This window comes from Lemur catta, chromosome 13 (genome assembly GCF_020740605.2).
Source record: "Lemur catta isolate mLemCat1 chromosome 13, mLemCat1.pri, whole genome shotgun sequence".
Classification (NCBI taxonomy): domain Eukaryota; kingdom Metazoa; phylum Chordata; class Mammalia; order Primates; family Lemuridae; genus Lemur; species Lemur catta.
In genome coordinates, this window is record NC_059140.1 from 83,331,907 (window position 1) to 83,346,562 (window position 14,656).

Sequence of the window (14,656 nt, forward strand, 5' to 3'; positions counted from 1 at the left end):
ATTGTTTCTTGCGACTGAGTGGAACTCCATGGTACACATGTACCACAGCTTACTAATCCACTCGTGGATTGATGGGCATTTGGGTTGTTTCCACATCTTTGCAATTGTGAATTGTGCTGCTGTGAACATTCGAGTGCAGATGTCTTTTTTACAGGATGTTTTTTTTTCCCTTTGGGTAAGGAAGATGGAGTTTTGAAGAAGTCCAGGAAATTGCCCCAGTGGCCTTGCTGGGCTTAGCTGCCTGACCCCGTGCGACCCCCGACTTCCAGCGTGGGGCCACAGCTTGGTACCCCGCTTGCTTGTTGGAAGAGTGCGTTGGGTGTGTTAGGTGTGTTTGTACCCCACGCTCCGAATCCACCCACCCTGACCTCTCCCGGTCCCACCCCCGCTGCGGGCGGCACACAGCGTACCGCGTGTGCACCCTGGGTGCAGTCTGCCCCGTGTGTCCTGTAAACGTGCCACTCCCAGAGGCTGTCCCTCTGACACCGCCTCTGGGGACAGCGTTTCTGCCACAGAGCCGGGAACTGGGGTTCTGTCAAGGACAGGAGGAGAATAAAAGGGTCCCGTGTCTTCCCTGAAGACGCAGGCAGGGGTGATGGTCGGGCAAGACGCCTTCCCAGGCTGTTCCTGACAGCTGCGCTGTGGCCCCTGCCCCTCTCGCTCCCCTGTGCCGTGGCCCCGCGGGTTCCAAGCGGTGCGGCCGCTCCCCGGTGGACGGCCGTTTGGGCAGGACGTGACCCCGTGCACCCACACCCAGGCTCTCTCCTGGCTGTCGGAGAGTCGTTGTTAGTTCACAGACCCTCTGGCAAGGGCGGCGTGCTGACGACGTGGCCGCCTGCTCAGACGCTGTATTCATTGTCACTGTTGTTACTTTCTGCAGGCTGGTCTAATTGAAGCCAACGGAGAGCTCAAGGTCTTCATAGACCAGAACCTGAGCCCGGGAAAAGGTAAGGACCCGCCCGAATGTGAGTCTGCGCGTGACGCGGGAGCCTGTGCCGGCTGCGGAAACTCCGCCGTGGGAGTCTCAGTGCTCCGTGCCCTCGCGGGTGGGGCCCTGCTCGGACGCCGGCAGCGCTGTGGGTTCTAACTCCCAAGTTTCCCATTTACTATTTGCAAAAGCTCAGAAAACGTAGAATAATGTGAACAGGAAGATAAAGATCATCTGTCTTCCTTCCACCCAGTGCACGCGCCCCTGCGCAGAGCGGGAGGGTCTGGGGGCCACGGTGTGCGCCTGGCCCCGCCTGGGTGCCTCCCTGCCCGCTGTGAGTGACGCTCCCGGAGGACCTGCTGCTTCTCTGTGTCCTGGGACTCCAAGGAGGACGTGCGTGGGGGTCAAAGCCGCGTCTCTGTGAGGACCCCGCGGTTGGCGGTGTTTTCTCCCGCCGGTGGGACGGTGGGCGCGTGTGGGTGGGCGCGTGTGCTCGCCTGGCGGCCGCACAGACAGGCTCCCGGCCGTTGCCGGGCGGGGGCCCCGGTTTGAAGCTTCGGTGTGCGATGCTCGGCCCCGCGGGGCTGCGTGTGGAGCCGTGATGGCCGGGCGAGGCGGTGAGTGCGGGTCACGTGTTCACACGGACACTCTGGGGCAGCTCTCTGTGTCCCGAGAAGAGTTTGCGGCAGAGGCCGGGGAGCCCACGGTGCTGTGACGGCCCGGTCTATGGCAGCCTGGCTGGTGCGGGGGCCTGAGGCGTTTGGTCTCCGGTTCTGTTTAAGCGTTTCTTACTTCTGCTGCTTCAGATGACTCTCGTGCGTGAAATCGGCTCTTTTTCCTCTGGCCAGTGGGCCCTGGTCAGTGGCCTCCCGGCGCTGGGGCAGCTCGGGGCGTGTGAGCGTGGCGCCCGGTGCGGTGGGGGCCCCGGGGGGCCAGGCTGACGCCTCCTGGGGCCTGGGCCTGTGTCCGACGCTTCCCTGCGCAGGGCGGGGATGGGCCCGGCTGGAGCTGGCACAAGCCCTCCCGGCCCCGACTCCGGCGCTCGCGGCGGGGGCTGCTCTTCTGCCACAATTGGGGCCTCCCTGCTTATTTCCTAAGGGTGGAGGTCAAACCGACCCCGACCCTGACCTGACCCTCTCAGGATTCAGTACTTAGGAGCCTTTTGTTTCAGTAGTGCGTAGCAGTCACAGGCTGCTCCAAGGAAGCACCGCTTCACTGTAGCTAACTGGACATTTGAACTTTGCGGCAGCTTCAGGCCCGGCACTTTCTGTCCAGTGGAAAGTTCGCAGTCTTGTTAGCTCGGCGGCCATGGCATCTTGTCACCGCGGTGCACACTCTGACCCTCCGCCGTCCGCGACGCCCAGGGGACTCTCTGGTCCCGCGCGGGCTGTGTCCTGTTCGTCCTCATGGGCACGTCTGTGCTTGCGCCGAGCTGCGTTTGGTCCTGAGCCACGAGGTTGGGCTGGAGAGATCAGGACACAACACTCTGGCGTCAGCCTGTCCTCGCGGTCTTGTGTGTGCACTCGGCTCATCGGGAGGTGTCCCCTGCCGCGGCGGTCGCTGTGGCCGCTCTGCCCCAGGGCGGGCGGCATGCGTGTCGGGCTCCGAGGGCCTCGCCCTGCGCAGCGCCCAGCCTGGCGCTGAGTCGCGTCCACCCCACGCGCAGACACCCAGACCGATTTCCCAGTCGGCGGCATTTTCACACTTCAAAATTTTGAAGTTTGCCAAGGTTCACAGCGAAGCCTCCGCTCGGCCAGGTCCCTCTTCTGCCCCCCAGCAGGTGGGCACCCGGCCCGGTTCCTGGCGTGTTGCTGAGAATTCTCCGACAGACGGGACCCTGCGTGTGTCTGTGTGTGGGTGCGGCCCCGGCTGCCCTGAGGACGCTGCTGGGGCAGGACGGGCTCCCGGTGCTGCCCCCGGGGAGCTCGGGTGCCTGCTGCCGCCTCAGGGATGACCCCACCCCTGCCTGCCCCCGGCTCCCCGTGTCCCTGAGCTCTGCAGAGGTGGTGCGGTGGGGACGGCTCACGCACAGGGCGGGTTATTTCCAGGGTGCGGCCTCCTGCTTGTGGGGTGCCGGAGTCTGAGGCAGGACCTGCTCCTGCAGCCCCGGCTGGTTGGACGAGGCCGGGCCGTGCGGAGGGTGGTCTCCTCCACCCACAGCCGCTCGCGGAAGAGCCCGGGTGGCGCCGAGGCCGGTGTTTGCCGACACCCGGGTGGTGGGGTGTAGAGATCGTCCGGCGTGTCTACCAGTGTCGCGGCGCAATGAAAGTTCCAGACCACGGTCTCAGGCTGGAGGAGGAGAGACTCTTCCTTTCAAAAAGTGCCTGCACCTGTCTGGCCCGCTGCGTTTCCTGCAGAGAAAGGCAGGCGGGGTCCAAGCAAAGAACGTACAGAGAGGGTCTCTGGTGCAGTGAACACGTTATTCCAAGGAAATCTAGCTAGTGATGTGCAGCGTGTCCCTGTTTGTCTTGGGATCCTCGGGGCTCCTTGAGGCTGCAAAGAAAAGGGCAGGGCCCAGCGCCAGCTACGCCGCCTTCTGCAGCCTGCCCTGTGCAGCCGGTGGTAAGTGTCACGTCCCAGGTCCCGTGTGCAGGGCGGCCAGAGTCCTGCCGCCCTCACGGTCCCTCCACCCGGGCCCAGGCCTCGTGCCCATTCCCACACGCTCTGCATGGGGCGTGGTCAGAGTGACACGTGGCGCCGGCCATCGCGCCCTCAGAGTCAGAAAGCCGCTTTTCTCCTGGCGAGACGCAGCGGACTCGCGGCTCTTCACGTCCACAGACCCCGAGGATGAAGCCCCATGCGGAGCATGAGTCACGTTTCACGTGGGCCGTGCCAGGCGTGTGGCCGGTGGACCTGCTCTCCCACGCTTGCTGGTGGCAGGTGCTGGCAGAACACCTGTGCCTAGACACGCATGGTGGCCCTTCCTGTGCCTGGACACGCATGGTGGCCCTTCCTGTGCCTGGACACGCGTGGTGGCCCTTCCTGTGCCTGGACACGCGTGGTGGCCCTTCCTGTGCCTGGACACACGTGCTCGCCCTTCCTGTGCCTGGACACGCGTGCTCGCCCTTCCTGTGCCTAGACACACATGGTGGCCCTTCCTGTGCCTGGACACGTGTGCTGGCCCTTCCTGTGCCTGGACACGCGTGGTGGCCCTTCCTGTGCCTGGACACGCGTGGTGGCCCTTCCTGTGCCTGGACACGCGTGGTCGCCCTTCCTATGCCTGGACACGCGTGCTCGCCCTTCCTGTTCCTGTCTGTGCTTGGCGGGTCCAAGGGGCTCAGAAACCGCCCCCTCGGCCGACGTGGGGCTCGGGCTCTGGGTGGCCGTGGGGAGCTTTGTGGGGTCCCCCACTCTGCCTGAGTCTGGCGGGGGCTGGGAGCTCCTTCTGCCTGTTTCTCCCCCTTTCCTGGCTGTGAAACCCTTGGACACCCCCAGCCCATGTTGGCCCCAGGGGCCCAGAGGGAGAGACCGGGTTGAGACCAGGCGTGTGGGTGGCCCGCTGGCTGCCAGGCGGGCACGTGGGGGACGGAAGTGGCCTCCCCCAGGGCTCAGCTGCTCCAGCCTGCCAGCCGCGGCCCCCCGCTGGGGTAGAAAAGGACCCCCAGGCGGCCGCGTGTGCTCTTGTGCCCTGTGGTTCCGGGGCTGCTGGGCCGTCGTGCAGCCGGCGGGGGGTGCCGGCCCCGGGTCTCGCTGCCCGGGAAGCCCCAAATCCACGTGTGATGTGGACACAGGAGAGAGTCGCGGGAGCTGCCTGAGCCGCTGGCGTTGACTTTGCTTTTGCAAACTCAGAGGTCTGTGTCCTTCAAGTTTATTGAAATTAGGGACTCATTTGCATATTGAAAGACAAAATGTTATCTTTCTTTTTCACTAATCAACTCAATGTTGTTGGAAACTTACTATTTGCTCATGTGTGCGTGGATCTGTAAGGTGATGCTTGGTGGCCCCGCGGTATTTTAAGCCACTCGCTGCCTGGAGAACCACTTCTTTTTTGCCTTTTAAACCGTCTGTCCCTGGTGATCGGCACACGTTTGTGTGTATCAAAGCATTGTGTTATTCATCTGGACATATACGGTCTTTATTTCTCAATTAAATGTTCTAAAACAAAAATCTTTCATGCAAGTTAAAATATTAGAAAGTAAATATTTGCTTTTCTTAAGATACAGGTCTTTATTTGTAGAAGAAAACAAAAGTCCTAAAGCAGAAAATCTTATTTTAGTTACAGAAAATGTTTTAAATGTGTGTTGGTATTAGTTGGTAAAAATACTCATATTTACCAAGTTGAATTAAAAATTGAATATCTTTCCAACAACTTCCTGATTATCTGTCTTGATCGACTTAGGTTATTAAGAGAAATTACTGAGTGCTCCCGTGTAGCGGCAAAGTTCATTATTTAAGCTGTTTTAAAGCGGCCTATTTCTTTAAAATGCACACAAAGCAACAGACTTGCGTAAAGCCGGGACTGTGAAGGGCCCAGAACGCACCTTCCTGGTCACCTGCAGGGAGGGGTGCGGTAGGGGGTGCGGGCAGGGGGTGCGGGCAGGGGGTGCGGTAGGGGGCGCGGTACGGGGTGTGGTAGGGGGTGAGGGCAGGGGGTGAAGGCAGGGGGTGTGGGCAGGGGGTGCGGGCAGGGGGTGCGGTAGGGGGCGCGGTACGGGGTGTGGTAGGGGGTGCGGGCAGGGGGTGAAGGCAGGGGGTGCGGGCAGGGGGTGCGGGCAGGGGGTGCGGTAGGGGGCGCGGTACGGGGTGTGGTAGGGGGTGCGGGTAGGGGGTGCAGGGGGCTGCAGGGAGGGGTGCGGTAGGGGGTGCGGGGGGCTGCAGGGAGGGGTGCGGTAGGGGTTGTGGGTAGGGGGTGCGGGTAGGGGGTGCGGGGGGCTGCAGGGAGGGGTGCGATGGGGGTATGGTAGGGGGCGTGGGCGGGGGGGCTGAGGGGAGGGGTGCGGTAGGGGGTGCGGGGAGGGGGTGCAGACCCAGGGAGCGGAGGGAAGTACGAGGCCCCATGCTCCTCCCGGCCCCTCTGGCGGGTGCGGGGCGGGGGGCGCAGGGGGTGCAGGGCAGGCGGGACCAATGGGGGCAGCTGGGCTCTCAGAGGGACCTCGGGGGTGGAGCCTCGGTGGGGTGGGAACCCCTCCTTTACTCACTCTTGTTCTTCACCCCGGACCACCTGCCGGGCCTTTCCCAGGACCCACCGCCCCCTGACCCAATGAGTCCCAGGAGCTGCTGCCTGGTTCTCTCTGCTCCTAGTGCCATGTTTTAAATTTTATCAATTCTGGTTCGTTTTGTCATTTATTATGTAAAGGAAATATTTCATGATTTTATCCACGGTCACCTGCTGGTGCACGCGCTCCACGGCGCCGCCGAGGGCCGAGGGCCGAGGGCTGAGGGCTGAGGGCTGCGGCCGCGTCTCCGCTCTGCCCTGGGTGTGGCTGCCGACAGGCGGGGCCAGAACGCGGTTCTCCTTGAGCAGAAGTGGATCTGTTAGGTCTCTGAGCCAGTGTTGCAACTATAGAGGGAGACGTCGGGGTAAAAGTTAATTTTAACTTTGAAATCCCGTTCTGTGCTGGTGTTGGGCGTGGAGTGCCTGGGCCGCGGGGCCCCCAGCGCGGTGAGCAGGGGCACCTGGGGCATCGCCTGAGCCCCGCGCGGTGCTGGGAGGAGCCGGCCGTTGGGAATCAGGCTTAGTGGACGTCTTTGCGGCTGAGCCGTATGTCTAAAGGGGTAAAAGGGGAAGAATTTCTAATGGGGAGCCTCATCGTCCTGAAACTGACGCTTAGCCTTGACTTAGGGACGAGGCTGCCGCTGACCCGTGTCCTTGTGTTGCAGGCGTGGTGTCTTTGGTGGCTGTTCACCCGTCCGCAGTGAACCCGCTGGGGAAGCAGCTCTTGCCGAAAACCTTCGGACAGTCCAATGTCAACATTGCCCAGCAAGTGGTAAGGCCGGGACGGGGCGGAGCCTGCGGGGGTCGCGACCTGGGGGCTGGGCGCAGGGGCGCGTGGGCTCCGGCTCGGGTCGGGGCGGACACTCGCGGTGCAGCCACGCAGGGGTCGTCGGGGGTCACAGGGCTGCCTCGCGTGGGCTGCTCACCTGCTGGGGTCTTCCCGCACCCGGCGGTTGGCGTGGCGGGAGTTCCCCGGGCCTGGGGACGTCGGCCGTGGCCGTCTCACAGGGTGGCCGTCCCCTCCCTCCCCGGGCTGCCGTCTGCTTTGGTTACTAACCTGCTCTTCACCGATTTTGTTTCCTGTCTTCGAGTCTGTTTTCTTTTTCCTCTCTGTGGGCCCCGGCGTGGAGCCCGTCCGACAAGACGCCCACAGAGTCCCGGCCTCACCTGGGCTGTCGGGCCCGGAGTCTGGTGGGGCCGGGTTTCGCCTGGGCCGGAGCTCGCGGGTGGGAGGCAGGCACAGCCCCCCGAGGCCCCCAACCCTTCCTCCGGGACCTTCCCCAGGTGCCCGAGGGCTCCTTCCTGACCGAGAGGCTCGGCCCTCCTGGTGTGGGGGCTGCACCTCTGCTCCTGCCAGGCCTGGCCCCGCCGGCCCTCCCAGCCCTGCGGCCGTGCTGCTGCCCGGCCCACCTGGCCCTGTCCTCTCTGGAGGAAGGGAACCTGCGTCAGGTGTGCTGTCCCCAGGTGTCCCCTGCCCAGGGGAGAGCTTTGTGCTGGGTGTCTCCTTGCTGCGTAATGACGTTTCCATCAGAGAACAGTGACCACACAGCATGGGCATTTTCGTCATTTCCACACTTCAGTCTTTAAATTCCTTCCTGCTGTTTGCATTTATTTAAACACCCTTGAAATTCTCTGGATCCCTTTAGCAGATCTTAGTGTTTGAGTTTTAACAGGGAGCGGCTCGTGGGCAGAGCTGAGAGGTGGCGCCCGGGGGCGTGAGCAGAGCCTCTCGTGACGGCCCCTTGCTGCTGTCCGGCTGGCGTGGGGAGGGCGGGCGCTCCAGGCGCTGCCGGTGCTCAGCGTCCTGCCGGGGAGACGGGACAGTCTCTCGCTTCCCGAGTGTCTCGGGTTATTGGCAGTGGCCGCTTGTAGAAGTCCCTGGCATGTCACAGCTCTCGGTAAATGCCATTTCTTTCTTTTTTTTTTTTTTTTTGAGACAGAGTCTCACTCTGTTGCCCGGGCTAGAGTGCCGTGGCATCAGCCTCGCTCACAGCAACCTCACACTCCTGGGCTCAAGCGATCCTCCTGCCTCAGCCTCCTGGGTAGCTGGGACTACAGGTGTGTACCACCATGCCCGGCTAATTTTTTCTATATATATTTTTAGTTTTCCAGCTAATTTCTTTCTATATTTTTAGTAGAGACGGGATCTCGCTCTTGCTCAGGCTGGTCTCAAACTCCTGGCCTCAAGCGATCCTCCCGCCTCAGCCTCCCAGAGTGCTGGGATTACAGGCATTAGCCACCGTGCCCGGCCAGTAAATGCCATTTCTGTAATAGCTAAAAGTCCGTTTTTTTTGAGCTTTATGATTCATACGGTTTGATTTTATAGGTGCCGTCTGTACATCATAGCAGAGTTTATCTTGGAGAATAATTGTAGCGATGGTTCCATTTTTATTGCCGATGTAGACAGGTGGGAGGAAAATGAACATGAAGATTATTTTACTAGTGTGCTTTGAACTCCATCAGTCTGAATGTCACGTCACTGGTGCAGGTTCGGCTGTCGGAGTGGGGCTGGGGACCGTCTCACTCTGCATGGGCTCCGGGGCTGTGGATCGAAGCTCACAAATTGTGAGTGTCTCTCACACATTTTTTTATTCCAAAGGGGTAAAAGTCGGAGTGGCTGGTTGTGACATGAGGTGGCTGAGTCCTCGGCTGGGGGGCGTTGGGTCTTTCACCGGCACTAGTGCGCGGACTGTGTGCTCGAGGCGGTAGCGAGGCACCAGGGGCGTCAGCATCCGCGGAGCGAGCCATGTGTGTGGAGAGTGCAGGCCGGGTTGGCCGGCTGCCCTCATGAGCCCTCCCAGAAGCATCGTGGGGCAGCCCCCTCCCCAAAAGGAGAATTTTATGGGAAAAATTACCTTTCCTTTGTAATTTTACCTCTGGACCGTAACTACCTAAACGTCGTGGTTTCCTTCCGTCTGTCTGTGGATTCTCTATGTGAGAGGAGTCACACGGCACCCACGGAGGTGATTCCAATTTCACCTTCCAGAGTCTGTGAAATGAAGGTGCAAAAAGTGTGTTTTCAGGGCAGAAGGAGGCTGAGGCAGCTGGGCTGGAGTTGGAGCCAGTGAGGGTGGCTGGGGGGCACTCTTGGGGGCGTGGGGGGCTCCTGGGAGGTGGGGGGCGAGGTGGGGGTGGGCACTCCCAGGCGAGGGGCTGTTCCCAGGCCCCCTGCCGTGGGATGCTTGGCCTCGAGTTCTGGTTTCTCACTGCCAGGCTGGGAACTGCGAGAGCCCTGGGGTAGGGGACTCCCTGGGGTGGGGGACTCGGGGTGAAGCTGCGGCTGTACCTCCTCTGAGCACGTGCCAAGGGACTCCTGGGCCCGGCGAGGGTGCTGCCTCCTGTCTGCTGTGGGGGGACCAGAGCACCTGTCCTCCTGGACAAGCGGCCACTCAATCCAAGGGGCAGGCGGCCCCCGCGGTCCCCTCGTGCCCCCTGCTGCCGCCTGCTCCCAGGGCTCTGGTCTCTGGATTTGGGGTGCACCGACGCACGGGATGTGAGCGGCTCCACAGGGAGCCTGGCAGCCTCGCCCCTCCCCCTCCCCGCAGAGACCTGCGCTCCCGACTCTGATCTCGCTCCCCGTCCCCCTGGTCCCCTCTGCTCCGGCCTCCCCTGGCCCAGCGGTCACTGTGTCCTGGAGCCGAGGTCCCAGTGGCTTGCGTGTGGAGGAGAGCGGCCGGCGGCTGGCCCGTGTCTGCTGAGCAGTGCGCGTGCCGGGAGGGTGGGACCGTCCTCCGCCTCGCAAAGCAGGAAAAGCGCCCTGGAGCGGAGCCGCCCTGTCGCCTTCCTGGGAGGGCGCGTGCCAGGCCCTGGGTGCCGCTGAGCCCGCCGGGGTCTTGGTCTGACGGCTGAGCAGATGCCGGGTGTGGTGCGGCGGGACGGCTGGCACTGCGGGCCAGGGGCCGAGGGAGGCGCGTGGGGGGAGGGTGCTGGTGTCCTGAAGACCCCGCGGGGGTGAAGACGGGAGCGTGAGGGAGCCACAGGAGTCCTGTCACCCCAGAGGGTCGTCAGTGACCGCCGCTGAGCACCTGCTGTGTACCTGCCCTCTGGCTTTTCGCTCTTCCAGCCCGATGCAAGCGACGCGTGTTCAGTGGACGCTGTGCCTCGGGTCCGGCTGTTGTGTTTTCTCCGTCAGCGCTGTGCTCAGTGAACGACACGAGAGCGTCCATGCTTTGCCATAAAGTGGGCCTCGTGCAGGACATTCCCGCCCAGCTGCCGGCCAGCGTGTGTCCCAGCAGGTGCGCGGTGGCCGGGCTGAGCCGCGGTGCTGGGCTCCGGCAGGTGCCTTCTCAGCCTGTGACACTTTCGCCTCACGGTGGGTCTGCCGGGGCCCGGCTGAGCAAGGGCACCTGTGCTGGGCCGGTCCGTCCCGACCGCGGTGGCCGCGGCAGAAGGGCCGTCTGTCTTGGGGCCCAGATCCGGCGCCTTGCGTGGCCCTGGGATGCCAGGGGCGGCGCTCGTGGGGCCACCAGAGCCGTGTTCCCCGGACTTCTCCAGCTGCTGCGGGCCCGTGTGCGGCCGTCACAGAGCTGTGTGCCGCGTTGTCACGGCTCCGCCTGGCGTCGCTGGGCGTGCCGCGGGAAGGAAGCTGTGCCGGGCAGGGCCGCCAGCAGGGGCTCCAGCGTCCTGCGGTTTGCGCCGCGGGCCTTGTGAGGAGCGTGCTTCCCGCAGTGACCCCGTGCCCACAGACACGCGTGCTCGCGAGGAGGTCGGCCACCTGCGGGAGCTTTGTTCTTTTTCATTGTTTGGTTTTGCAGAAAACTCACTAATTTGATTTCTGGCCACTAGTGAAGGGTGGTGCCTCTGACGAGTCTCTTGTCATTGGAAACGTGCCAGTACGTGTTTCTGTTTAATGAAAAGCGTAAACTCAGTTGAAAGGTTTTCTTTTTGTGGCTGACGGGTGATCTGGGCTTAGAGGAGATTTGAAAGTGCCCTGTCAGCGGTTCCCAGGGCCGCGGCAGGTAACGCATTTATCCCTCTAAGGCGCAGAGCTGGGGAGGGGCCGGCTTAGGACAGCGAGGACGCTGGCCGCACCGGCCGCCACAGTCGCTGCCGCAGAAGCACCGTGTCCATGCGGGCGGCGGGTTGCTGAGGCACTTGGGGACCGGCAGACGGACGGCAGAGCCTCTGCCTAGCAGTCTAACCCAACCGAGGCAGAGCTGTGCAGCGTGGTCTGTGGAAAGTGCAGCGTCATTTGGCTGTACAAGGCGGTGTCTGTGTCCCCAGGGGTGAACATTTGAATATTAATTAATGCAGCTGAAGCAATAAGACCTGTTGTCAAAAGACAAAGCAAGTATTTGCTTCCTTTAGTGAAGGGGCAGCTGTCGTCTGCGTCGGACGTGCTGTGGGCCCCGCCCGGCTGCCCTCGTCCTGTGTGTAAACGCTGGTGCTCCCCGCGCTGGAGTCCTCCCCGGTCCTGCCTGGTGCCGTCCGGGTTCCACGTTCCCCAGAGAGCACTAGAGTTCTCCCCAGTCCTGCCTGGTGCCGTCCGGGCTGCACATTGCCCAGAGAGCACTAGAGTCCTCCCCAGTCCTGCCTGGTGCCGTCCGGGCTGCACATTGCCCAGAGAGCACTAGAGTCCTCCCCGGTCCTGCCTGGTACCATCCGGGCTCCACGTTCCCCAGAGAGCACTAGAGTCCTCCCCGGTCCTGCCTGGTGCCATCCGGGCTCCACGTTCCCCAGAGAGCACTAGAGTCCTCCCCGGTCCTGCCTGGTACCATCCGGGCTCCACGTTCCCCAGAGAGCACTAGAGTCCTCCCCGGTCCTGCCTGGTGCCATCCCGGCTCCACGTTCCCCAGAGAGCACTAGAGTCCTCCCCGGTCCTGCCTGGTGCCATCCGGGCTCCACGTTCCCCAGAGAGTACTAGAGTCCTCCCCGGTCCTGCCTGGTGCCATCCGGGCTCCACGTTCCCCAGAGAGCACTAGAGTCCCACGTTCCCCAGAGAGCACTAGAGTCCTCCCCGGTCCTGCCTGGTACCATCCGGGCTCCACGTTCCCCAGAGAGCACTAGAGTCCTCCCCGGTCCTGCCTGGTACCATCCGGGCTCCACGTTCCCCAGAGAGCACTAGAGTCCTCCCCGGTCCTGCCTGGTACCATCCGGGCTCCACGTTCCCCAGAGAGCACTAGAGTCCTCCCCGGTCCTGCCTGGTGCCATCCGGGCTCCGTGTTCCCCAGAGAGCACTAGAGTCCTCCCCGGTCCTGCCTGGTGCCATCCGGGCTCCGTGTTCCCCAGAGAGCACTAGAGTCCTCCCCGGTCCTGCCTGGTGCCATCCGGGCTCCACGTTCCCCAGGGAGCACTAGAGTCCTCCCCGGTCCTGCCTGGTGCCGTCCGGGCTCCACGTTCCCCAGGGAGCACTAGAGTCCTCCCCGGTCCTGCCTGGTGCCGTCCGGGCTCCACGTTCCCCAGAGAGCACTGGAGTCCTCCCCGGTCCTGCCTGGTGCCGTCCGGGCTCCACGTTCCCCAGAGAGCACTAGAGTCCTCCCCGGTCCTGCCTGGTGCCGTCCGGGCTCCACGTTCCCCAGGGAGCACTAGAGTCCTCCCCGGTCCTGCCTGGTGCCATCTGGGCTCCACGTTCCCCAGAGAGCACTAGAGTCCTCCCCGGTCCTGCCTGGTACCATCCCGGCTCCCAGAGAGCACTAGAGTCCTCCCCAGTCCTTCCTGGTGCCATCCGGGCTCCACGTTCCCCAGAGAGCACTAGAGTCCTCCCCGGTCCTGCCTGGTACCGTCCGGGCTCCATGTTCCCCAGAGAGCACTAGAGTCCTCCCCGGTCCTGCCTGGTGCCGTCCGGGCTCCACGTTCCCCAGAGAGCACTAGAGTCCTCCCCGGTCCTGCCTGGTGCCGTCCGGGCTCCACGTTCCCCAGAGAGCACTAGAGTCCTCCCCGGTCCTGCCTGGTGCCGTCCGGGCTCCACGTTCCCCAGAGAGCACTGGAGTCCTCCCCGGTCCTGCCTGGTACCGTCCGGGCTCCACGTTCCCCAGAGAGCACTGGAGTCCTCCCCGGTCCTGCCTGGTACCGTCCGGGCTCCACGTTCCCCAGAGAGCACTGGAGTCCTCCCCGGTCCTGCCTGGTGCCGTCCGGGCTCCACGTTCCCCAGAGAGCACTGGAGTCCTCCCCGGTCCTGCCTGGTGCCGTCCGGGCTCCACGTTCCCCAGAGAGCACTGGAGTCCTCCCCGGTCCTGCCTGGTGCCGTCCGGGCTCCACGTTCCCCAGAGAGCACTGGAGTCCTCCCCGGTCCTGTCTGGTGCCATCCGGGCTCAACGTTCCCCAGAGAGCACTGGAGTCCTCCCTAGTTCTGCCTGGTACCATCCGGGCTCCACGTTCCCCAGAGAGCACTGGAGTCCTCCCCGGTCCTGCCTGGTACCATCCGGGCTCCACGTTCCCCAGAGAGCACTAGAGTCCTCCCCGGTCCTGCCTGGTGCCATCTGGGCTCCACGTTCCCCAGAGAGCACTAGAGTCCTCCCCAGTCCTGCCTGGTGCCATCCGGGCTCCGTGTTCCCCAGAGAGCACTAGAGTCCTCCCCGGTCCTGCCTGGTACCATCCGGGCTCCGCGTTCCCCAGAGAGCACTAGAGTCCTCCCCGGTCCTGCCTGGTGCCATCCGGGCTCCGCGTTCCCCAGAGAGCACTAGAGTCCTCCCCGGTCCTGCCTGGTACCGTCCGGGCTCCACGTTCCCCAGAGAGCACTAGAGTCCTCCCTGGTCCTGCCTGGTGCCATCCGGGCTCCATGTTCCCCACAGAGTGCGTGTTGGGACAGGCACCTGGTGACAAATGTAAACCAGATGGTGTTGTCACCTGGAGGTGGCTGTTCTGTGGAGCTGGTGGAGGAGCTGCTGTCACCCTGTTTGCCTTTCTTTCGAGAGCGGCTTTTGTTTGTTTTCTTGCCTCTTTCGTACCACGGAAGCCACGATCTTACTCGCCCACGTCGCTGGGGGGGGGCAGGAGTGTGCTGAGGTTGCGTGTGAGGTCTGCACCCCTCCTGATCCTCACCCCTGGCCGTCACAGTCCCGCCTGCATGGAGGGAGCCTTGCTCTGTGCCTGGCCTGCCGCGGTTGTGCGACATCTGCCATGGCTCTTGTTCCGTGGCCGATAGCTGTGCATGGAGGAGGGACACGAGGGTGCTCGGAGCAGACGTGGCAGCTCGGCGTGCTCCATGGCCTCGGCCACTGGGCATTGACTCTCTTGCTCTTTTTCCCGTGTGGTCAGCGAGACTCAGCAGTGGCTGTGGATGACCAGGAGTGGCGGGGACGGCGGCGTGGCGTGGAGATGACTGATTGTTCCGAATTGTCTCTTTCGACCGTAGGTCATTGGCACGCCGCAGAGACCGGCAGCGTCAAACACTGTCGTGGTAGGAAGCCCACACACCCCCAACACTCACTTTGTCTCTCAGAGCCAGCCTTCCGACTCCTCACCTTGGTCCGCTGGGTGAGCACCTCCCTCCCGCCCTAGAGCCGTAGACCCACGTGCAGGCCTCCCTCCAGGCCTCCCGCGGCCACGCGTGTTGCGTGATGGTGCCGTGGGCGCCCACGTATGTTGACCTCAGAGCTCCTCACCAAGTCCTTCCACCCGGACTGGGAAACGTT

General features: G+C 63.2%; 1 protein-coding gene across 3 annotated transcripts in view; it reads left to right on the forward strand.

Annotated features, from left to right (window-relative positions):
* Positions 1-14,656, forward strand: part of TFDP1 (transcription factor Dp-1) — a 33,038-nt gene that overhangs the window by 10,785 nt on the left and 7,597 nt on the right. For all 3 annotated transcript variants that reach the window (XM_045566708.1, XM_045566707.1, XM_045566709.1), the window contains exons 3-5: positions 881-947; positions 6,749-6,855; positions 14,377-14,498. In XM_045566708.1, the coding sequence (XP_045422664.1) occupies positions 881-947; positions 6,749-6,855; positions 14,377-14,498 (296 nt within the window). The remainder of the gene's footprint in view (positions 1-880; positions 948-6,748; positions 6,856-14,376; positions 14,499-14,656) is intronic.